Below are 26,568 nucleotides of genomic sequence, written 5' to 3' on the forward strand. Positions count from 1 at the left end.
GAAAGAGGTATCACCTCAGTGAGCCATGTCAGGACCAGTGATGCTATGCCTGTTTGATATTTTTTCTTCTTTGAAGCTTACACTACTGAATGTACCAAACACGAATGTAAAGGTTTTCTACACTGTTTCCTCCATTATGTATTTATTTTCCCATGAATAACGTCTATTTTTGAACTAAAAAAAAAATCTCAACTAGGAACACCTGTCTACTGAATCTGGCCCAAACTGAACTACTGCAATTTCAATGGCCCAAATGGGTGGGAGGTAAAGGGATTACCTCATTACTTATTTAATGCCTTCCTATCTTTTAATTCCTTTTACAGTGTGAATCTTTCTTTTAAGTTTTAAACGTGAATAATATTTTCCTTTACTTTCTCATATGTATTACTGCATGTCAAAAATATCCACATATGACCTGAGACCTGAGGCCATACTCAAACGTACAATGAGGTACGGGACTGGGAAAATGCAACTTGGGAACAGGAGAATCGCTTGATTTTATATGTGATTATTAATTCATTGAAGACATCCTGAAAACTTCCAGGCTTCAAGAAGGAGAATGAAATAACAATTTTCAGTCCTCAGAAAGATTCATAGTGTATCAAGATCAATGACTTATTTGTGAGTTGAGATTGTTGTAGATAAGTTAAAGCTAAGCATTATTGGCAGTGATAGGTAATGGTGTGAGATTTTTTTTGAATAATATCTTTTTTTCCAACAATTGTGAGAACCTTTAGCAAATAAACAGGTTGGACATACTCAAGATGATGCAGATCATTCTCATCAAGTTCACCAATCAAGCTCCTATAGATTCCACAAGATTGGTATTCATATATCTGAAACACTTAAAACATGCCGGGATATTATCTGAATGCCCAGTAGAATATCACAAAGTTGGATTATTTTGAAGAAAATTTTGTGAGTAACACATCCTGTAATGCAGAAAAATGCTGAAAAATTGCCTTCATACAATAAATTTTACATAAAGTAGGTAGATTGTTCTGTTTTCAAGGAAAGTGTGAGGATTAGTGCAGGAGTTTTTTGATCTAACCACTGCTATCACCCAAGAGTTGTCTAGAGCTCACTGGCTTGCTCATGAAAGTATACAAGAAGAAGGCCCTTATACTCACCAAACCAAAAAATACCTCCTGCTCTGCTGAACCATACTGTCATTGAAATTAAAGAGTCATGACAAAGACCTAGAAGACAAAGTCCCCCTTGTATTACCTTGGGAAGCATCTCTCACTGAAGGCAAACAATGAGGGGATTCAGCCCTGCTTTCAATGCTCCAAAACAGCCTTTGGTCAATTGAAAAAAAATTGAAAATTGAGACCTCAGACATGGCAAAAAAATTTGTGGTTTACCGAGCAGCAATGATTCCCATCTTCTTATGTACCTGAGTTCTGAACAACATACAGCAGACTTCTCAAGGCAGTGTAAGAATATCATTAATGTTATCTCTAAAAAATCTTTCAAATTCCTTTACAAGTATAAATGAACCAATCTGCATCATCTTCTCAACCAATACCCAAGCATTTAAGTCCTTGTTTCTCTTAGGCACCTTTTATCACATCATTTCAGTGCCTAATACCAAACAGCCAAAACATACTGTCCTTCCCTTGCACTGTTCTGGGGGGAGATGACTAGGAAGACACAGGAAAACATTCAAAAATATGTTTTAAATTTTCTTTGAGAAATACAATACCCCCACTGACTGCTGGGAACCTCTGATCCTTGACTGCTGAAAGTGGAGAAGATGATTTGGGATAGTATTGAGAACATCGAGCTATGCATTAGAAGCATATAGATGTATTGCAGAAGTATGCAACAGAGCGAGTGTACCACCTCACAAACTGTCCAGATAGTCACTCTGTCAGCCAATTCCTGTAGCATTTGTGGGAGAGTCTGTGGTTGACACTTTGAGCTCATCAGCCATTACCAAATACTGTATATAAAACCCAAGTGGAAGCAAATGACTTTGTTTCCAGGAGTCTAAAAGAAAAACCTGAGGTATAGTCACACATTCAAATTCAAATTCAACTTTAATTATCATTTAGCCATACATGAAAACAGCTGAACGAAACAGTGTTCTGCCAGGGCCAAGGTGTAAAACATGCACAGCACAACACAGCACATTCAAAATAGCAAGCAAATGTACAATCATGCTAAAAATAGTATATCCAGGTCCCAGAATGACATGTTGACATGTTCTAGAAATTGATGACGTAGTTCCTGACAGTCCACGGATGAACGCATGCAATCCAGCTTGTTTTTCCATCAATTAAACAGTGAAGGACAGCATCAATGGGAGAAGCTAACAGCTAACCGAGCATAGGTATTGTGCAACACCGTCTCCAGTGTCTCCTCTCCTGGACTGCAGCAGCAGGCAAGTCCACGGTTTGAGGCCTAACAGTCACTACAGCTGAGGCTATACAGCTCCTCTGCCATCTGTTGTGCCCACAAACATCTTGGAATTGGGCCTGTGGCATTTTACATCATCGATATCCTACACGGTGTTGCAATCACAACAAAACTGTCCAAGACTATCACCGCCATTACATTGCACTCTGCCTTCACACAGCAGCTCCAATGCCTTCAATGTTTTCCTGTCGCAAGCAACAACATGGTCCATACTAAATCCAGCTCCTCCACTAATGAGTAGCTTGCTGAAGGGGTGGACCTGCAGTACCTGTTCTTAAAATCCAGCATCAACTTACATTCATAATAAAAGACATTTCAAAAGGCAAAAGCATCCTTGGTTGGCCTTGAGAGACAGCTGCATCCAAACATGAACCCATTTTACCAGATGCATCAGTGAATTCACTGAAGAATACACAGTTAAAAAAATAGAAAATGGGTAAAAGTCATTTGAAAACTACTTTCAGATCTTTGGAATTTATTAGTAATAGATCTATAGGGATGCACTATACAGATAACTGATGATATTAGAGATTTTCTATACTATACCTTGAAATGCTAATAACTGTAATGAGGTTACCATTCAATAATTATTAGAAAATATAGTTCATTGAATTTTTCCCTTTAACAGAAACAAATACCAACATGGTAGACTTGCGCAATTCAGCAACTGCAGAATGTTAATTAATGAAACACCTGTCCCCCTGCTCGTTGTGCTGCTACGTCATAAGATCATAGTCAACACTTAATTTCACTATGAGGTTAAATACTGAATAAATATTCATCTCTTTTGCTCCCGTTTTTGTAATTTTGCAACTTATCAATGTTAAACTTGGAGACGGACCAATTTGACTGATCAGCTGCATAGTATTTGAATAGAATTATGCAACACTTCAGCTAGTAACAAGAATTCTATCAACAATGAATTCTACAACTCCTGCCACAATAGCAACTACAACAGAACTGTATGGTAAACATTTCTATGCATGAACATTCCTCAACTGTGTTTTCTCCTTGCAACGAACAGATGTCTGCACAAATGTTTAAAAGTATTGAGGAAGGAAAGTGCAAGGAAATGTTAATCTTTCAACAAAAAAATCTTACTTTATAAAAGTAGGAGGAAAACATAGTATTTGTTTTCAAATTCCACTTTTTATTTCTCATTCCTGAATGCCTTTTCTCTATAATTCTTTAGGCGCTGAACAGTCCATAAGACTCAGCAATTGCTGTTTTTAACTTAAGAATCTGGCAAATGAAGGTCTGCAGACTCTGTGGAAGAGTTTAACAGGCACTTTCAATCCAAACAGTACAAAGCTCTATAATAATTGCATTTGAATCCTTGCTAGCTTTTTGACTTGCCACCATTACAATTTTCTGGTACTTTTATAGACACACACCTGCGATCATTCAATACTGTATGAGTAGGCAAGTTCAACATAGCTCACACTGAGAACTATGCTATGCAGTTGACAAAAACATTGGTTATGAAGCTGTGTGTACCACTTACCCCTCCAACCTTTTCAAAATGGTCTCTATCTCTTCTGAAGTCTATAAGTTGTCCATTAAAAGACCATGAGAATTCAACGTTCAGTGAAGGATCATGGGAGACTTGGCATGGTAAGATGGTACTTTCACCCACTGTTACATCCATGTCCAAAGGTGGAATAGTAATTCTTGTTGGATCTGTTATTTACAAAAAGAAAGTCATTTTGAAAAACTCAACCCAGAACTTATCAATTTTTATGAGAAAGCAAAGTAAAAGATTATTTTTTTCCAGACAAAACTGACAGCCTTGATTAAACTGCTTATAATAGTGCAATGGTTAAGCAAAAAGTGAAGGCTTTCTGCAGAGCTGAAAATAAAGTACCAGCGAAGGGGAGGGATAGAGGGAATTGGAGAGGGAAGGGGAGGGGGAGAGGGGGAGGGAGAGGGAGTGGGAGTAGGAGAGGGTTATGGGAGAAGGAGCAGTGGAGGGAGCAGGTGTCGGGTGAGGGAGGGGGAGAGGGAGAGGGGAGGGAGAAGGAGTGGGAGAGGAAGACGGGGAGAGAAATGGGGGAGTGGGAGTAAGGGAGAAGGAGAGTGATATGGGGAGAGGGTGAGTGCAAGAGGTGGAAGGTGGAGTGGGGCAGAGGAAGAGGAAGGTAGTCAATAGTAAGAGTGAGCAATAGGCAAGGCAAAAAGTTACTGAAGGCAAGAAGATGGTGAAAGAGAGGGAGAAATTGTAAGAGAGAAAAATAGAAACAGCAAGAGAGATAACAAAAGAGGGTGAAAGTTACAAGAGCGAGTAAGAGAAAAAACACACATACACACCCCCCACCCCGAACAGAAGTGGGTTAATCAATTCCGTCCATTAGAAGAGTTCTAACATTGTACGATCTGCAGTTCCTGTAGGATTGGAGTTTTGACAGGCCTCAGAGACTAGACTAATAATGGCAAATTATTCTGCTGACAATTATGGATTCTGCTGTTTTAAGTACTTTCACTTCCTCATACACCCAACCTCAATGTTCCCTAATAGCCAATTTTCTGAAATTCTATGTTGTATATATGATGCATGGACAGATTTGTTTTCTGGAGTCAGTAACCTGTGGTTTGAACAATTATTCTTGTTAAACCTATTTTCTTAACTGTTGCCTTTCATTACTTGGTCAGTTTTTACAATGTTACCATTTCATATTTATTATCTCTTATCTTCCTGACAGAAACAACAGTATTTCAGAATCTTCACTCAATAGTCTCTGACATTTACCAGTCCCTTTTGACGAGCATCCTTCTCTTACAGAAATAGTAAAATTGAATGTTTCTCTTAACTAGACAATTTTTTTTTCCAGGTGTCTTAGTGAAAATTATCTGAGCCTCATTTTGCCTTCTGCAGCTGTTTTGATGCTTTTATCTTCTGTATTGGTGTTTTTGAAATGTCCTGTTATGTCCTTCCTTCTACTATAATGAACATGACCTTCCTATTTTCAACTCTGCTTCTCATAATTCTTAGAGCAATAACAATGTTTCTTGCCCTCAGCAGTAGTGATTCTATAACCCTTCCATGCTCTAAACGGTACATTCACATTTTTGCGAGTGCCTGCATATGAACAAAGAAGAGACTGGAGAATGCAAGACCAGCATTAAACTGCTTGTTTTTACAGGAAGCAATCATACAGAATATTGTTTATAATCATATTTGCACAATGGGCAGCATGTTAGTATAGTGGCCAGTGTAACACTTAACAGCACCGGCAATCGAGGTTCAATTTCTACCATTGTGTGTAAAAAGTTTGTACATTCTCTTTGTGACAGTGTAGATGCTCCGGTTAGTTAGTTCTTGTAAGTTCTGTGCATGCTGTGTTCGTGCTGAAACCATGGTGACAGTTCTGGGCCGCCTCAGCACATCCTCAGACTGTGGTGGTTGTTGATGCAAAAAAAGTATTTCACTGTATGTTTTGATGTCCATGGGACAAATAAAGCTAATCTTTAACAATTGAATCGATTGTTTTCATAAAGCAACACAAAGCAATGAAAACATCAATGGATCATCTGAATGTCTCCAGTATGTAAAGATTTTTCAGCTATCAATGTTTTCATAGATTTTTATCTAAAAATCATGAATGCGGCTATCCATGTTATGAATAGATGATTTATGGGCACTCCTACATACAAAAGAGCTCCCATATTACTAAATTCAAAAATCTGATGTGCATACATGCATTCATTCCTACAAATGGCAAAATTAGCTTCTTTTTGTTATTTCCATTCTCAGTAATTGTTCTTTTTTATTGTCTTATATACTTCTTAAGTCATTAAATACAAATACTGTGAAGATATACTGTGTTTTTGTGTATTTTCCAATTTATGATCAACATTTAACTATGGTCTTTAAATATGGAACCTGCTTGTTCCTTGTGAGAGCCTGAATGGTAACACCACAAGACATAGCAGCAGAATTCGGTTATTCAGCTTTTCCAGCCATTCTGAAGTGCCTTAAAGAAGTCCCTTTATTCTGAAGTTGTTGCCTTGGACTTCTGACTCTCCTATTGATGGAAACAACCCCTGCACGTCCACTTCATCTAGGCTTTTCAACATCTGGAGAAATGCCACTGGAATTCAAAAAGTCCCGATGAAGGGCCTCACTCTGAAACATTGAGTGTTTATTCCCCTCCATCGATGCAGCCTGACTTGCTGAGCAACTCCAACATTTTTTATATTTTCCTCAAGTTTTCCGGCATTTGCAGAAACCCTTGCATCCACTGAGTGCAAATCCAACCACTCTTAAAGTGAATGCTAACGTTGCTTTTTCCTTCTTTACGGCTGGCTCAGCCTGAAGTTACACTTGAAGGAATCCTGAATTCAGAGTCCCAAGTTGCTTTGCAGCTCTGATTTCTGCATTTCCTCCCTATTTAGAAAATATCATACACCTTTACTCTTCCTACCAAATTCTATAACCCTACACTTCCCTCTGTTGTATTTCATCTGCCACTTCTTTACATACTCTCCTAACCTGTCAAAGCCCCTCTATCTCTGTGACTCTACTTGTTGTCCACCTGTCTTAGTGTCAACTGTAAACATGGACCCAATGCTACCTGTTCTTTCATCCACTTGGTCTCTCATTCAGAACTACCGTAGCTGATCCTCTTTCTCAACATCATATTCCCAACTTCTTCCCAAGCTTCTTGATTTTGAGACAACAATTAACCCTTCTTAAATGACTGATTGTAAATGTTCTTGATTCACAGTATTCAGAGACAGAACAGTGACTGCAGAAATCATTCAGACAGGCGTCAGACATATTTGTTTTTTCATATCACTGTAAAATAACTTCAAAGTTTAAACATTTTAGGCATTAATCATTTGTAGATAAATACAGATCAAAAAAATTCTCACAGTTTTTAGAAGTACAACTTTTAAATATAAAACTTTTTCTCAAGTCTTTCTTATCAACAACTGAGCTGGTATTAAATTTCATCCGAAGATCTGAAGGTCATTCACTCCTCATTTCTTTTTTATAATCATCCTATTTTCCCCTTTTGTCTTTACAATCCAACAATTTTATTTTATGAAATCCCTTCTTACTGGGTGTCTCGAGAGATGCAGCTCATTAGCCCTCATTAACAGCTACTGGACTCAGCGGTGAGAAAACCAGCTTTCTCAGACTCTGTCAAAACCAGGAGGCTGGGATGCCTTGCCCACCTAAACCCTGATCTGTGTGAATACTGCGTGATTGCCGTCCCCATGCAGTCAGCTGTCAGCATTGAAAACAGACTGCACATGGCATACAATTATAAAGAAAGATTATTTACAAATTTCAGCTTTTTCTAACAGTTAATAGGAAAAAGAAAAGGAAAAAAATAAAAAGAGCCCATTATGGTTAACCCAGTCCAAATGTGCACACAAGTTGGAGCTCATCTTGAACTTGTCTTTAACCCAAGCACTGGACCCATGGTCTGCATGAAAGCCCACACCATCTTCCGACTGTCATTTGAAATCCACCTTGAACAAATGGGCTCCCCCAGGGGAGCATTGGTCCCTCCTCCTTGAACCATTCATCTGTACAAAGCAGCTTGGGCAACAGGAATGGCATTCTCAGCCGTTCTCCCTCCCATCTTCTCCCAGCTCCCACACCAGTGTCCGTCACAAAAACTTCTTCACCCAGCATTCTCTAGAACCTTCTCTCGATTCCACCATTTTGATTGGATGACACTACATTCCTAAGCATGAACATCAATATCGATTATCTTTAGCTCATACCAAAACACGTTGCTCTTACAGAACTGCTAACTGAAAAACCTACATCAGAGCAGTAAAAATCTTAACCAGAGCATTACATGCATATTCTAAACTATGGTGACACTTTGATGCACTAAATCTCATTGTGTCTCTTTAACCTGGAGATGTATCTAGATTAATAGACTTCTGTTTTTAAGGAACCAAATATTACACCACTTTCTTGTGTAAGCCTAGATATTAGTTACAAACAGCAAAGAGAAACATTATGGAAGAACCCATTTTTATTCTGCAAGCCAGTTATATGCATGTACTTTCTGACAGAGACCATTATGCTGTGGTTTGGAAGAAGAATCAGTAAACATTTCCCCTGTCTGGTCTTGGAGTATTGTTAACATTTCTGTTGGATCTATTGTTGTTGCAATAACGATCAGTTAATTTATCTCAGTGGAATAATTGAATCTTAATCAGCATTGTGCATTCTGATGCAATTAAACAGAAAACGATTGGGAGACTAGACCATAAATATCATTAAATGATTTAACTTTAGTACTTATCAGGTACAGGGATGGTTATTTTGACCCTGATACAGCTATTAATGCACATCTTCCCTAAACTAATTTGCATTCTCCCAGAAGGTGCCATTAAGTAGTTTTTCAATAGTGAGTGAGAAACAAAGGAGAGCAAGTCAATAATCTGGATTTAACAAAATAAAAGAAGTGCTCAGTGCCAAAAGCAATTGAGGGCAGTGGAGTGCAGGATTTCCAGAAGAAATCAACCTTAGTAATCAAATATTATTAAATTTGTAATGTCCTGTACTGTGCAGTAAGTCATTATATTAATCAGAAGATTAAAAAATGAAGCAGTGTCACCCATAGCAGAATGATTTGCAGTCTTTGCGCAGATTCAAATAGGAAATTATTTAATTATTTAGAAATTGAGACTTGAAGTTATCATGTTTTCTATTTTCTACACAGTTTGAGAGCCTATTCTAAATATTTAAATAGGGTCCATATAAACCTTCAGCTCAGATGTGCACTTTTATCTTTTGTCAATTAACATTCTAGATGAACATTGATGAGCTTGTTTCATTTGACATTTAGTAGCTCATCTATGAAGGAATTCCACTCACAGAGACATATGCCAGAACAGCCAAAACAATGTGAAATATTGCTAGTTCTATTTGCACTGTTAAGAGTAGTGAACTTATTGAAAATGGTTGTGGCACATGTAGATTTGGATATTATGCAAAATATGTAAATTATATAAGCTAATGTAAAATTTTCATCATCGTTGGACAATGGAATAATTTCAAAAACAATTATTTCCACCAAGGAAATAATTTCCATTGGGCTGAACAACATCTCCACCCATTGACTCATCCCACCACCACTACTTTATCATTTCCTGTCAGTCACCTTATCTACAGATACTTCTGTACCTTGCATCACTTAATGTATATATAATTAGTCCATGCACATAAACTAATATATTTATATTTATCATGATTTTTTTGCTTAATGTGTTTTTTTTTTGCACTGCACTGAACCCAGAATAGCAATTATTTCAATCTTCTTAACATTTATGTACTGATGAATGACAATAAATAATCTTGATTTTTGAATTTTGAAAATCATTTGTTTGGCACAAGAAAAACCCAAGCTGGCTTCTGCATACTTAAGCACTCTATTTTACTGATTGGTAAGAAAATTGTTCATTTTAAATAAATTTCACTTGGGGACATTTCTTAGCAGCTTTTAAAGTTATATTTCATTCCACTCACTCAACTGAGTGAAGTATGTTTCCAAATAGACCTAAAAATTATAGGTGTATTGAGGAGAGATCTCTCTCTTTTCTAGTCAACTTATTGCAAGTCTTCAGCACCACAGGACACACTATGCTTCTTGAACATTTGTCCACTGTTATCGATCTACTTTTTGTCCATCCATTGTTGTTCTTCCACTCTTTGCCAAGATGGTGCCACGTACAACAGCCATGTTGTGAGCTCCATACCAACTTTACAGTATTCTGTTAATTTCAGCAATTTTCTTTGCATTCTTTGTTCAAGAAGCAGATAGTCACATCGGATATGATCGACTGACTCTTTTGAACATCGGGAAGACAGCGTTTACCCACAACTTACTACCTTTTCTACACTAGGAACCCCTGCTTACACCATCCATGGGACGCTCACTTATTGCACCACAGCTACCTCGGAAGCGGCACTGGAGGTGAGGGAGAAGGGCTGGTGTCCTGGTGAGGTTGAGACAGCGTGCTAATTGGCTGTCACTCCCTAGTATACTCCTGGCTAATGTTCAGTCCCTGGACAACAAGCTGTGCGAACTGAGAGGCCGAATCTCCTATCTGTGGGAAACAAACAACATTTTGTGCTTCATGGAGACCTGGCTGATGGAGGTGATACTGGATCACACCTTCGAGCCCTCTGGGTTTTCCCTATTCCAGGCAGACAGGTCTAAAAACTCCTCTGGGAAGAGTAAAGGAGGAGGGGTATGCTTCATGGTCAATATTGCTTGGACCCCCAGAATGCCAGAATGTGCATGCCCTCAAATCCTTTTGTTTGTCACATCTGGAGTACCTTGTGCTGCTGAGTTCACAGCGGTATGTCTTCTGCTGCAAGCTGACACTGGTCTGGCTCTCAATGAAATATACGAGACCATTAGCGCCCTGTTCCATCATCGCCTGAGACTTCAATTGAGCGTTGCTGACTAAAGTCTCTCCAAAGTTTTGTCAACACATCTAGGTAAGCACACAATAAGATAATATACTCAATCACCGTGACTTTCCCTTCTGCAATGCGTGCAAAGTGCTCCTCCATCCACCACCTAGGAAGTCTGACCACTCCTCCATCTTGGCAGAAGCTGAAACAGGAGGTGGCCATAGTTAAAACCGTTCACTGTTGGTCTGACCAATCAGTCTCCATGCTACAGAACTGCTCTGAGGACATCAACTGGAATGTCTTTCACGATGAAGATGTTTCTGAGTTCACAGAAGGGTCACGAGCTTTATCCAGAAATGCATCGAGGATGTTGTCCCCCCAGAATTGATCAGGGTCTATCCAACCCAGTAACCCTGGATCATCAGTTCCATGCGCACTGTACTTACTGCACAAGACAGAACTTTTGTCACTGATAACAAACAGGAACTCAAGAAATGCAGCAATGATCTGTGCAAAGACATCAAGGCAGCAAAATGACATTACAGGGACAGGATCCAGACACAACTCTCCACCAATAACACACGCAGCTTATGGCAAGGTCTGCACACCATTGCAGAATTCAAAGCTAAATGCAGTGGTTTTGACAACATTGCTGCCTCTCTCCCAGATGAACTTTATCTTTTTTATGCTCGGTTCAATGTCGCCAACACTCAGCACGATGTGACCAGGACCTTGGTCATCTCTGAGGCTGAAGTACGCAGGTGTTTCCAGCGAGTGGACAGCCGCGAGGCTGAGGGGCCAGACAACATCCCAAGACTGTGTGCAGCACAACTGACAGGTGTGTTTACAGACATTTTTAATCTCTCCTTCTCCCAGTGTAGAGTGCCCCCCCTGCTTCAAAGCATCCACCATTGTCCCTGTACCTAAAAAGACCAAGGTAACATGTCTGAACGACTGGCGTCCTGTCACACTCACCTCAATAATAAGCACATGCTTTGAGAGGCTGGTCAAGGATAACTACCCACAGCGGATCCTCTACAGTTTGCCTACTGACACAACCGATCGACAGATAACACAATAGCTACAGCTCTACACACCATCCTTACACATCTGGAGAAGAGGGATGTTTATGTGAGAATGTTGTTCCTAGACTACAGTTCAGCATTCAACACATAATTCCCTCCAGGCTCGACAAGAAGCTCAGAGACCTGTCAGGGTGCTTAAAGCACAAAAAGGTGGATAAATCACTGCCTAATGTACTCTAGGGAAATGTGGGGAGCTTAGCAAGAAATGGCAAAGGCCCTCCAAAGATACTTATATCTTTCTTAGCTAGTGGCTATTGTGCCTTTATTTAAGAAAGGCTGGAAGGACAAGAAGGGAAACAACACACTAGTAAGCTAAACATCAGTGTTGGGTAAGTTACTGGAGGAAATTCTGAGGGACAGGATCCACCATTGTCCAGAAAGGACTGATTTGTGATAGTTTGTATGGCTTTGTTGTGTTTGAAATTGTGTCTCAAGATTTCGATGAGTCTTTTGAAATGGTGACCAAAAGGATTGACAGGGGCAGGGTAGTAGACATGGTTTACATGGATTGCAGTAAGCTCTTTGACGAGGTCTTGATTGGTAGACGATGGTAGTGAGTACCCACTTGGTTAACTGCCATGGAGATTAATATAATCTCAAACAAGAGAAAATCTGCAGATGCTGGAAATCCAAGCAATACACACAGAATGCTGGAGGAACTCAGCAGGCCAGGCAGCATCTATGGAAAAGAGTACAGTCACCATTTTGGGCCAAGATCCTTTGGCAGAACTGGACAAAAAAAAAAAGCTGAGGAGTAGATTTAAAAGGTGGGGTGAAGGGAGAGAGAAAAACACAAGGTGATAAGGGGGAGGGATGAAGTACAGAATTTACTTTACTTTATTACTTTATTGTCACCAAATAATTGATACTAGAGTGTACAATCATGACAGAGATATTTGATTCTTCGCTTCGCGCTCCCTGGAGTACAAAGTATAGAGTTAGGAGGTTGATTGGGGAAAGAGATACAGGGCTGAAAAAGGGGGGAGGGTCTGATAGAAGAGGGCAAAAGGCTATTGAAGAAAGCAAAGCGTAGTTGCTCGGTGAAGCTGTCTCCCAATCTACATTAGGTCTCACCGATATACTGGAGGCCACACCGGGAGCACCAGACATAGATTATGACGCCAACAGACTCACAGGTGAAACGTCACCTCATCTGGAAGGACTGTTTGGGGCCCTGAATGGTATTGAGGGAGGAGGTGTAGGGGCAGGTGTAGCACTTATTCTGCTGGCAAGGATAAGTGTCAGGAGGGAGATCAGTAGAGAGGGATGAATGGACAAGGATAAGAGCCAAGCGTCCGAAATCTACTCCTCAGCTTTTTTTTTTCTCCAGCCCTGTCTAAGGGTCTCAGCTCAAAACGTCGACTGTACTCTTTCCCATAATGTTGGCTGGCCTGCTGAGTTCCTCCAGCATTTTATGTGATTAATGCAATCTAATGTGTTAACAGCTGTTCCAGATTACATTTTCCAATTGAGTTATTTGAATAACTCAAAAGTAATGCTCTTTCAAAAAAGATCACTGCCACAGTGTGAAGTACTGTATGCTCCCTTACTGCACTGTGGTTTTCTGTAAATTTAAACCTTAGGATGTGTAAAATTTCTACTGTCCAGTGTCACTAGCAAATCTCTCAACTTATTTATCTGTAGTGAAAACTATAAAAAATTGTTTTCCTGATCTTTTATTTATAAATTGAAGTAACTTTAACATTAAGGTAAGTGGACATTTTTATAAAAAGATCAGACCGGTTTCAGTCTACTTGTATGCAATGTTTTTGATGTCAGGCCCAGTTTAATGCATCAGCTGATATTAATAACTGAATGAGAGCCTAAAGTGACAGCAACACAAACTTTTTTGATAAATGCCAGTTTGAAGCAAGTGGCTTCCTGCAATATCACCAGTTGACTGCACAGCAATATTCCACAGTTCTTGAATAATGAAAATCAGCTAAACTAAAATAATCCATCTGTTCGTGATTGCTTTGGTCAGTGAACTATACCAAGTTCACAGTTTGTGAAAACATTCAGAAAATTAGCTATAGCATGTCCAATTTACTGTTTAGTTAAAATCACTGCTTGTGAAATGATCTTATATCACAACTAAAGTTGTAAATCCAAAAGCAGGTAAATCATAGTTCCTGCTCAGAAAAGGGGCTTTACATCTTGAAAAGCAAAATAATAATGCAGATGCTTGAACAGTCTGGCAAAATGTCATATTAAAACACTTTGAATGCGGACCAATATTCAGGGGAGGTTCTTTATCCTTATTCTTATATTTTTTTTTCAGATGAACCTCTTTCATACAGCTGAAAGTTCAAAGTTCAAAGTAAAATTTATTAGCAGAGAACATACATGACATCACATACAACCTCAAGATTCTTTTTCTGTGGACAAACTTAGCAAATCTAAAATAGCTATAAACTGTAAACAAACTGTCCAAATGCAGATATAAACAAATAACAATAAATAACGAGCATGAAATAACAATATAGCAGAGTCCTTAAATGAGTGTAGCTATCCCCTTATGGCTGAGGGGTAGTAACTGCTCTTGCACCTACAGGCCTGAGGCACTTGTGCCTTCTACCTGAAGGCAGCAGTGAGAAAAGAGAATGGACTGGGTGGAAAGGATCTTTGATGAAGGATGCTGCTTTTCTATGGTGACATTTCATGTAGAAGTGCTCAATGGTCGGGAGAGTTTTACCCATGATGCACTGGTCCGAATCGACTACCTTTTGTAGGACTTCCCACTCAAGACATTAGTGTTCCCCTTCCAGGTCATAATGCAGCCAGGCAATACACTTCCCAGCACACATCTATAGAAGTTTGTCAATGTTTTCGATGTCATGCCAAGCCAGCATACTAGGTGCAAAATCAAGTGTGCATATTTTATTGTTTCAGTGCCATGAGCAGTAGTTTCCTTATAATTTGGCACTGTAGTCATGGTTGGTGATATAGTGTGAATGGCACAAGGGCATACAGCACCTGTCAAATATGTGCAGAGTGGGCAAATCACAATGCTTACTTGTGTGCAAAGCTGATTCCATGCTAGTGTCATCAAACTGAATCTCAGTATTGTAGGTATTGCAATACGGTAAGCATGCATGGGGAAATAACTTCACAGTGGCTATGAGAAATTGTGCTCCCCATCATTCTATATTTGTTCAGGTCATTATAGGATAAAGCTGAGGGTGTTTGCAGTGGATCCCATCACGGCCAGCATTTTAGGATTAGCACACATTTTCTAATGGGGTTCTGCCTCTCCCATGATAGTTTGTTCCCATTAGCATTGACTATCAGAAATAAAATCAGGTTTAATATCATCGGCATACGTCGAGAAATTTGTTTACTTACTGGCAGTAGTACAATGTAATGCATGATAAATATAGAAATAAATTACAGTGTGTGTGTGTGTGTGTGTGTGTGTGTGTGTGTTTACCCTTAACTCCTGCTGGAGTCGTCGGGGTGCCATCATGACAAGCTTTTTACACTGATCTCTTTAGTGATTGCTCTTCATACGGCGTGTCTTGGGCATCTGACACCTGGCAGAACCCATCCCTCTCCGGGTTCTTGGAGCCAGCTGGATTTTAACTTGGGAGCCTTCTCTCCAAAGTCTGGCACTGATGCCACTATACGCCACCAGCCGGAGTATATGTATGTATATTAAATAATTAAACTAAAAATAGTAGTGCAAAAACAGAAATAATTTTTAAAAAAGTGAGGTGGTTCATAGGTTCAACGTCCATTTAGATATCGGATGGTAGAGAGGAAGAAGCTGTTAATGAATCGCTGAGTGTGTGCCTTCAGGTTTCTGTATCTCCTTCCTGACAGTAACCATGAGAAAAGAGTATGTCCTGAGTGATGGGGGCCCTTAATAATGGGCGCCTCCTTTCTGAGGCACCGCTTCTTGAAGGTGTCTTCAATACTACGGAGGCTTTTTCCCATGATGGAGCTGAGTAATTTTACAACTCTCTGTAGCTTCTTTTGATCCTGTCCTGTAGCCTCCCCCCACCCCTCAATGGCAATGCACATTGATTGACATTGTCAGCAAAACAATGTTTCATAAACACAAGAGATTCTGCAGATTCTGGAAATCCACAGCAACAAACACAAAATGCTGGAGGAACTCAGCGGATCAGGCAGCATCTATGGAGAGGAACAAACAGTCACGTTATTGAGCCGAGACTCTTCATCGTGATAAGTAAAATGCGTTTGTCTGATATGCCGAAAGTGGTTGAATAGCTGTGGAAAAGCAGAGAGGATAGGAGTACAGTTAACTCTGCAAGGCTGTGATACAGCTTATGACTATGAAGTGTGACTGCTGTTGATGATGGGTGAGCAATGAATATGTGCTGAACTGCACACAGTGGGAGTTTGATGGGCAAGATGGTGGGACACAGAACTGGAAGGAGCATTCTACTGGCCTGAATCCTTGGCCCTTGACACTTGGCATTCACGTCTGCAGCTGTTCCTTTTCACTGCTCTTTCAGTGTGTTTCTGAATACCACCTTGTCCATTGCAAATGGATCACGCCATTTTGCCTTTCTTCCCCTTTGTTGCAGCCTCCAGCACAGTAACCAAAATTGCTGTGCTCAGCCTTCTATCAAGTTGAATTCACCTGCAAATAATTTTCACTGCCTGCTCCATCTGCAATGAATCTCCCACTAAAGACAGGGTGCTGGCTGTTCAGGAAGTTGGACCCTATAGAGGTGTATTAAGAAACTAATGATACCATTAAAATTTTGCAGAACATTGAAAACATAATTATCAAGCTGCAAAAACTTGGTACACTGCCTGTACTGAGTCAATAATTACCAATCATGAACCATGGTCAAATTTAAACACCATTCCAATTTTCCTTATTTGAACAAACTATTTTCAACAAAATGATAGCATCTTCTACTAATATTAAAAGGCAACATGTACCAACTCATGAAAATTCAGTGTAAGGTCCCTTATCCAGTTACACAGATAATGGCTGTACTGTAGCGGTGTGCTACACGCAGCGCTAAAATTACGACATGTAGTCGGTAACTGCAGTCGAAGGAAAAAACTTTATTCGAAATCTTCAGCCTCACTTTTAAGCCTCCCTCAACCTGCCCCCCATGGCGCAGAGGCTCCAAAGCTCTGTGCTCGCAAACCCCCGTAGGCTATCTAATTGTGAGTCGGTTCGGATGTGCCAGGAAATGGGTCGCCACAGTACTGCCTTTTCTTGCAGTGTATAAGTGTAAGCAACCTGCAGAACAGCTAGAGGGCTAAGAATCTAAATTCTTGCCACAGACTGATATAATTTTTGTTTACTGATCACTTTTTGCCTCGAGTTGGAATTTATAAATACTTGATTTGCTGCTTACCATGGACACAAAATTGCTCAGCAAAAATGATGAGAAGAAACTCCTCACTGATATGGTCATTATCCAGAATTATAAACAAAAAGGCATCAAATAATGTCTTCAGTTTCTCAGCATATTCTATATTGGCAAACACCCATCAGCTTGAAGCAGAGCAAATACAGATGAGGATACTGCTCCATAAGCTGCTTGTTCCATGAATTAATTTGTGATTAAGGGTGACTGGAACAGACAACAGTTTGGAAAGGGAGTAGGGCTGTGCAGAATGATCCTCTGGGGCAGGATCTATGGATGGGTATTTTAAAATATATACATTTAAATAGTTAATTTTTGTGGTACATGGCCACTTGCAACCAATGCGTGAAGGGCTCTTGAACAACAGGAATAACTTTTGCAGTAATATGGTACCTCAAATACAAGTAATTACTGAACCAAATTTGGTATGGCACTTCAATGGGAAATACAACAACTGATAAAAGCCTGATCAAAGAAGAAGAACCTTTGTTTATTATCCGTTCATTCAAGGAACACAGGCTTTGCAGGTTGAGCATTTGGTTGCTTATCTCTGATGCTTTAAATGAAGAAATTATCCAGGTTGAAATGAGGATTTTTTTGGAGCCTGAAGTCCATGCTGTAAAAAGCACAGTCACCAATGGTGGGGTAACAAAAAAACACAAGATAGGGTGGAATAGGAAGAGTACAGAGATCTCAGGGTGCCACTGGGCTGAAAGGCAATGAAGAGATGGAACGAGGTGTGGCTGTGAATGGACTTGAAAATGAGAATGAAAATTTTAAAATCAAGGTATTGCCAAACCCCCAGCTCTTTGAACCTGGGTAATGAATGAATAGTATTTCTTTAATTTAGGATATCAGCAAAGAGTTTTGGATGATTTCAAGTTTACTAAGGGCACAAGCTAAGGGAGCAGGCGAGCAATGGAATCTTCAAGTCAAAGGGAGCATTGGGGGACTGAGCAGCAGAAAGATGAAAGAAGGGCAATGTTAAAACAGTACTCTCTTGGTAATGGAGACAATTACAGTCAGGCACAGGAAGTTTAAAATATTATGGTTAAAAGGAGCAAGTTAATTTAAGTTCAAATTATGTATAGTATACAGTATGTCACTATATACAACTGTGAGGTTAATTTTTTTGCAAAACAACTCAATAAATCCAATAATCGTAACAGAATCAATGAAAGACCATATCCATTGTGCAGAAGCCGACATTGCAAATACCAAAGGAAAGAAATAATAGTTATAACTAATAAGCAATAAACATCAAGAACATGAGATGAAGAGTCCTTGAAATGAGGTTGTGCGAACAGTTCTGTGATGGGTCAAGTGAAATTGAGTGAAGTGATCCACTTTGGTTCAAGAGCCTGACAGTTGAGGGGTAATAACTGTTGCTAAACCTGGTGGTGTGAATCCTGAGGCACCTCTTCTATTTTCCTGATGGCAGCAGCAAGAAGAGAGCATGAGTTGGATGGTGGGGTCCCTGATGATGGATGCTGCTGTCTGGTGTCAATGCTCCGTGTAGATGTGCTCAACAGTGGAGAGGGATTTACCCATGATGGACTGGGTTGTATCTGCTACATTTTGTAGGCTCTTCCAGTCAAGGGCATTTCAATTCCAGGCGATGATGGAGCCAGTCAATATACTCTCCAGCACATATCTATAGATGTTTGTCAAAGTTTTAGATGCCATGCTGAATCCGCACAAACTTCTAAGGAAGTAAGGCGCTGACAAACTTACTTCATAATTGCACTTATGTGCTAGACAGGACATATTCTCTGAAATAATAAAACTGAAGAACTTAAACCCTCTCCACTGCTAATCCCCTGATAATGACTGGCTTCCTCCTCTTGAAGTCAATAATCAGCTCCATGCTCTTGGTGATTAAGGAAGTGGTTGTTGTTGTGGCACCGCTCACCCTGATTTTCAGTCTCCCTCCTGCACACTGATTCATCACCACCTTTGATCTGGCCTACAACAATGGTGTCATCAGCAAATTTAGCCACCCAGCCATATGGTTAAAGCAAGTAGAGCAAGGAGTGAGTACACAGCCTGTGGTGTACCTGTACTGATAGAAATTATACATTAATTAGGACAAGTGTTACATCCATCATCTTGGGGAAATGCAAGTGAATATTTAAAGATGTAAAAGCTAATCTTATGAAAGTCTAGTCATGCCTTACTAATCAAGTGAAATCTTATAATTAATCATTCAATTAGTATGCTGGATTTTAATAAGTGGTATGATGCAGCCCTGCATGAAAGATTGTTAACCAACTCCGAGGCACCCAGAATTGCAGCTGAATAGGGAACCAATCATTAGGTAGGATATTGAGTTGAGAAAATAGATCTAATTTCAAGCAAAGCTGTAACTCCAGCTTCCCAAGGGCAAATGTCAGGGCAAGAGTTTCTTACCCTATAGATAAATCATCTGCATTTGGGAGCATTGGCGTACAAATCAAATATTGCAGATTTAGTACAATCAGGAAAAATAATGAATTATGAAAGTAAGTAGAGAAAGACCTCAGAAAAATTAAGTATATGGAATGAATAGCAGTTAATGGAGACCATAAATCATTAAAAAGGTCTTGTAGATGTGACAAGGACTGATAAAGCTAATAGATGACTGGTGCATCACAGGAGGCTCATAATATAAAAGCACAAATGCAATTATAGCTACTGAGATTATCAGTCAGATCTCATTTGGGACATTGTATTTAGTATGGTGTTCCCATCTAAGGAAGGATTTAGGCGAGGATTTTCTCTGACAGGAATAATTGAAGCTTTTCTGAAGCAAAGCTAAGTAATAATGCAGTGAACTGACTGCTTTACATTTTCCACTGTCAATTCATTTCACTGTTTGCAGCTATTATGTCGATTTAGCCTTGTGCACTGAGGAAACCTGATAAGGTAAGTAGAAAATCTGCCATGCACATCTACATTAGAGGGATGTTCACATTTAAAGCCAAGTGGCTGTATACAAAGACAAATATTGTTAATGCTCTGATTCAAGCATCAAAATGAATTTTAGGTAATTTTGAAATGGGGACGAAAAGGTCACAAAATGCCACTTTTAGCTCATGGGAAGTGAAATAAATCTTTGGTATACAATGTTTATAACACAAGAAAAGGTGTGTTAATCAATTTAAAGGTCACTTAGGCTGGCCAATGATAGTATGATAGTGTTGCATCATAGCTTGTTCCACAGGTATTGATGGCCAATTGTCACATAACCCTAAAGTCTCTTTTCGAAATTGCTTCTATATCACTCAGACATACCTTCACAATAATGCTTGAGAAAAAAAATTATTGTCTCATTCACATTTTGCAAGGACATATTACTTCAAATCTTTGTAACTTTCCCCATACCAATTTTGAGATTTTGTTAATATTTCCCTGATAACCTCAAATGGCTGCTGCTCAACCTCCTCTACCAGGTATTCCATGTATACTCTCTTTTCTTACAAGTCTCTTCATTTTCTTGTTAGTGTATGCTAGTTGAAGTTTCTCTTTAACTCATGTTGACTTGCATCTAACACTTCCTTCTTCATTTTCTGTCACTCTTCTAATGCCGTCCATCTCTCCTGCTGCATCCATTCTTAGTTCTTCTTTCCAGCTCTGCATCCTAGACAAGTCTTGCTGCTCTCCCTAAAGACAGAGGCAATCTGGTTCCACATTGTATTGATCCTGTCTAATGATACATCTTCGTCAAGGTCTTGCAAGGCCTGGAATCTGTTTTAAGCTGAATGGGGAAGGCAGATCTCACGCTGGTGACCGTGAGCTCTTCAACATCAAAACATCTTTATGTTCTGGTTCTAGTGCTTCTCAGCTTGAGGTTCATCATTGTTAAAATGACCCATGCCTACCCATCGACTATGTGATAAGGAACTGTGAATTATGGAGGTAAACATACGTGGACTCTGATCAAATTTAGGTGAACTTGCCAACCTGTGCACTGAAGAGAAACCTTCCGTCATTATTGTTGTTGAAACATTCCTCCATTCATCAGTCCCAGGTGGACCGGACTGCATTACCATCCCTGGCTACTCAATCTGTTGCCGCAGAAATCGGGAGGGAACATCAGGAGGTGGCACTGCTGTTTACTGCTTGGAGGGTATTGCGATACACCATATCCCTAGGAGAGATCCGAAAGACCTTGAACTCATTTGGTTCACCGTGGCTCTTCAATCATAGAAGTTACTAATTGGTGCCGTCTACCAACCTCCTAGTACCAACAATGACGTCCTCAAATACCTGGATGGTAAAACCTTCCCCAAGCTGACATAGTCTGTGATGCTTATAGGGGACTTCAAAGTCCACCACCAAGACTGGCTGGGCAGCAGAACAACTGACAATGCTGGCCGGTGCGCACTACAACTAACTGATAGTCTTGGTCTGCAGCAGATTGTGTCAGACCCAACAGGGGGGGGGGGGGAGTATATCCTTGAACTAGTTATGACGGACTTAACCACTAAGGCATCAACTATGGCTTAAGTGGGTTCTTCAGACCATAACCCCATGCTAGGGAAGTTAGATGTTCCAGTTTACCATGACCAGCCATACAAGAGGAAAGTTTGGTGTTACGACAAAGCCAGCTTTTGGGATATGCATGGTCATCTTTCATCAACTGACTGGTCTAGCATCCTCAAAGACAAGGACCGTGTGAAGGCCTGCACCAAGCTTACAGAAGTTATATGTGAGACCATGGAGATTCACATTCCCAGCAAAATTGTTACTAAGAAGACTTGAGATAAAGTATGGTTTGATGACAAGTGCAGATGAGCAGCAAAGAAGAAACGTCGTTTCTGCCGCCATCTGAAGTGCAACACCCCTGAAAATAAGGAGAAGTTTGCATGGGCTAGGCAGTCATACAATCGAGCAGAGAGACCGGCCAGAAGAAATCATAACATCAAACTCAAATATGACTCAACCAGTGGTAAGCTTAGCAGCAAGAAGTGGTGGAATGTTGTGAACTCCCTCTCGGGAAGAGCAGGCCTCTCTGTCATTGAGCACAATGGGCCTGTACATACAACAGTAAAGGATAAGGCCAATGTTTTCTGTCGGGCTTTTGCAGATAAATGTCGGCTCACAAATGCTAATGACCAGCCAGCAGATGTTAAGCAGCTTACTACCACCTCGCTGAATAAAATCATCTTCAAACCTGAAGACATCAAGAAAGTTATGCAACAGCTTCAGCCTGATAAAGCATCTGGCCCTGACCAGATTCCCTCCAGGGTCTTAAAGGAATGCAGTGCAGAACTTGCAAGTCCTCTCCGCCGCCTCGTCCAGCTATGCTTCTCGAGTGGTGTATTTCCAGAACAATGGAAAATAGCATCAGTTACACCAATACACAAGCGGGATTCCATAGCTGATCCTACAAATTACTGCCCCATATCCGTACTCAGTGTCATCAGCAAGGTAATGGAATCAGCAGTCCACAAACAAGTTCAGAACTACCTACTCCGTAACAAATACAGTTCAAGTAGGCAGTATGGATTTAGACCTGATCATGGTACAGCCGATCTCCTCAAACGTGGAACACCTTCTTAGACAAAGGTGGAGAAGTGTGTGTCATAGCCCTGGATATCAAAGGATCATTTGACAAGGTCTTGCATAATGGACTCTGTGTTAAGCTGAGATCAAAAGGAATATCTGGAAAGCTGCTTAGATGGCTGCAGAGCTACCTTCATTGACGGACCATCAAAGTTGTCATCCCTGGTCAGGCTTCTGATTCTTCAACCATCAATGCACCTGTACCACAGGGTTCAATACTTGGGACACTTCTGTTTTCAGGAGGGAGTAACATATTGGCATCAGGCCTGAATAGGGATCTTGAGAGGATGAAAGCCTGGGCAGACAACTGGAATATCACATTTGAGCGTACTAAGTGCAAGGTGATGGTGATGAATCCATCTACCCCTGACCTGTATTTTGGGAACTGCAAGCTGGATTTAAAGAAGGAACTAGTGATCGTTGGTGTTAATATTGACAGCAAGTTAGTGTGGGATAAACACCTTTCCACTATTTCAGACAAGGCTGGACAAGGGCTTGAAGCTCTGTGGAAAGTAGCAGCCAAACTGGACAAAGAGAGCAGATCCACGGTTTATAAAGCCCAGGTACGAAGTATCATGGAGTATGCCTGTTTATCATGGATGAATGCTTCACAGAGTGTCCTCAGCCAGCTTGATACCATTCAAAGAAAGGCTCTCGGAATTATAGGTGTAGATGAAGCCACAGCTCATGAGAAGCTAGCCATCAGTAGCTTACACCACAGACGACAGGTTGCTGCAGCTACTGTGCTATACAAAATGCACACCAGCCACAGCCCTGCAGACCTTTGCGTCATGTTGTCTTCATCTCATGAGAGACGGTGCACCACACAATAAAGTTTACCTATGCCAGCTCATGGTGTTTCTATGCCTGGTGCGAGAATCTACACACAGGATAGAAGCTTCCTTCACCGTGCTATCAGAATTTGGAACAGCCTTCCAGATGCTGTGGCTAGAAACATCTGCAACATCTGCCTTCAAGAGTCGAGTGCACAAACACCCATCATCTCTGGGAGGGAAGTCACATGCTTCTTCATAAGCTATCACGAAGGGGACCAGGATGGCAACGCTTGGTTGTTGGTAGGTAGGGTTAATACCTGACTTTCAAGAGCATTTGTGAGTTACGTTCCGGCTGGACTTAGTCCTTAAACTGCGGGAGAACAGCGCGGAAAGATCAGGTGCTGCTTTCTCCCGGTAGGGATTAGGTTTAGTTCCAAGTGCTCCTGCCACATTTTGTCATCCTGCAACCTTATCCTTCAATCTCTTTGAATTATGGAGGACAGCATGTGTATAAATGTCTCTCTCCAGCAGACTTCATTATGATCACCAGGACTCCAGTATTTCTACTATTTTTTAATGTTTCTTAATTGTGCATATGATTTTTTTGTGTTCTATCACTGAGCAGCAGTGGACCATCTGATTGGCCTATCAGAGTTCTCTTTGGGAACTAGTTGACTTGATCAGCATTTCTGACCTGGCTATTGTTCATGACTGCACTTAATAAAAAAATAATAAAAAAAAGGTTGTGATCACTTTCTGTATCTGTTCCTCTCTTCACCTTTACATCCCACAAGGATTGTCTCCGTGTACCAGTGATCATTAAATAGTCATTCTGGTTCTTGCCATGTCCATTTGATGAGCTCCAATTCAGTTTGTGAATTTTACAGACTAGAAAGAAGGTCCCTCCTATGACCAGGTTGTTTATGGCACAGAATTCCACCAGTCTTTCACTATTGTTATTCATCATTCCACATCCATGCATGCTCATGACCCTCGTGAAGTGTGAGTTGTTATTTCCTACTTAGGCATTTCGATCTCCTATGATGATTATGTCATGATGTGGTGTTAACTCTACCTCCAATTGCAGCTGTTCATAGAAGAAGTCCTTTTCTTCAATGTCATTATCGTTAGTTGGAGCACAGCACTGGATCACAGTCATTTTCACTTGCTTTCAGCCTGACTCCCATCAGCCTACTGTTGATTGGTTTACACTCCAGCAAGCACTTCTCAATGCTGGGCTTCAAAATGACAGTTACACCATCATGATACTGACTAACTTCCCTCCCTCAGTACAAAACTGTTGCACCAGTTGCTGTCTTTAGTCTGTCAGACCCTGACCATTGCTTTCACTGACGCCTAGTATATGAATGTTCTAATAATGCACTTCTGCAGTTATTTGTGCTAGCTTGCCAGAGTTGTACATGGTTCGTACATTCCAAAGTACAATTTTGGTCTTGATCTTGTTTGTGTCCCAGGCCTCCTTCACCATATCAGTAGCTTCCGCTTGGTTTTCACTGCTGTCAGTCATGTGTTATGCCTGTGTCCCCTCCTTTTTGAGAATCGCAAGATTGCTATTAATTCAGGTCAGGAGACCCAGGAAATGAGAGAGAGAGACGTTTGGAATGTCCAGGCCCCTCAACGATACAAAGCTACGGGAAACGGCCATTGTCTCTTGGAGACGGAATTGTGTAGTGAGCACTGCGCTATTCATCGATGTCCTCAAGGAATGAGCAACGTGGGCTGGTTGGGGGGGGATGTCATCCTTCCCAACCTGATTGACATCTGAGACCCTGTGAGTCAGGCTAAAAGAGGGTCTGGGGAACAACCCCTTTGACACGCACCAGGAGAAACGCTAGATGTCCCGTGACAGCGTTTAATAGCGACAGCTGGTGGAGGGCCCACGTGTGTCCTTTCCCATTGCCCCGGGATTGAGGTCCTACCACGGAAGGCGGCTTAGCTAAGGAAGAGATCACCACCGACGCCATTTCGAAGGATCGACATCCTAAAACGGAAACCGGGCAAGTTCTAAACTTCTGTCTCTCTCTCCAACCAAAAGCTGCAGCTTGAATGAACTAAAGTGACTTTTATATTTCTATCGGACAATACATTATCCCCTAGACAACGATAGAGCTATTCCTTATCGATTATTATTATACCCACGCTTTTAGATTTAGTATTGATGACGTATATTATCTGTATGTTTGCATTGATATTATTTTTGTGTATTTTTTCAATAAATACTGTTAAAAATAGTACCATCAGACTTCAATGGACCTCTCTATCTTTGCTGGTAAGTGACCCAGTTATGGGGTACGTAACAATTGGGTTTCTCGTCTCGAGATTTGACACCAAATTGGGAGGCTAGTGAATCGGGCTTGTAAGTCCAAACTCGGATCTGGTATATGGGTAGCCAGACGGGAAACCAGCAAAGATGGACGTGGGTGAATTTATAGAAAACCTGACTCTGGAGGCGCTAGAGGCGGCCACCAAATCAGACTTGATAAATTTGGTGAAGGGGTTAAACCTCGCAGAGGTGAGGTTGTCAATGAAAAAGCGGGAGGTGCGAAGGGCCATAACTCAGTATTATATTGAGAAGAATGTGTTTGCAGCTGAGGTATTGGAAAATATCCCTGAAAAGGTACCAGCTAGTGGGACGGCTCAGTTAGAGTTGGAGAAATTAAGGTTGGAACATGAAATTAAGTTAAAGCAGCTGGAAGCGGCAGAGAAAGAAAAGGAAAGGACTGAGAGAGAGAAAGAAAGGGCTGAGAAAGAAAAGGAAAGGGCCGACAAGCAAAGGGAGCATGCGCTCCAGCTAAAGGAGTTAGAGGTGAAACGGGAGCATGAGCTCCAGCTAAAGCAGCTGGAAGCAGCTGAAAAAGAGAGGGAGAGAGCTGAGAAAGAAAAGGAAAGAGCCGAGAAGGAGAGGGAGGCAGAGAAACAGAGGAAACATGACTTGGAGATGGAGAAGTTAAGGCAAGAGCAAAGAGATCAAG

At 40.7% G+C, this 26,568-nt stretch overlaps 1 protein-coding gene across 1 annotated transcript in view; it reads right to left on the reverse strand.

The window, feature by feature from the left end:
• The window catches only part of LOC132377892 (contactin-4-like), a 1,978,611-nt gene that overhangs the window by 331,729 nt on the left and 1,620,314 nt on the right, over positions 1-26,568 (reverse strand). Inside the window, exon 16 of the mRNA XM_059944356.1 lies at positions 3,926-4,101. Within this exon, the coding sequence (XP_059800339.1) occupies positions 3,926-4,101 (176 nt within the window). The remainder of the gene's footprint in view (positions 1-3,925; positions 4,102-26,568) is intronic.

Source organism: Hypanus sabinus, chromosome 19 (assembly GCF_030144855.1).
Source record: "Hypanus sabinus isolate sHypSab1 chromosome 19, sHypSab1.hap1, whole genome shotgun sequence".
Classification (NCBI taxonomy): domain Eukaryota; kingdom Metazoa; phylum Chordata; class Chondrichthyes; order Myliobatiformes; family Dasyatidae; genus Hypanus; species Hypanus sabinus.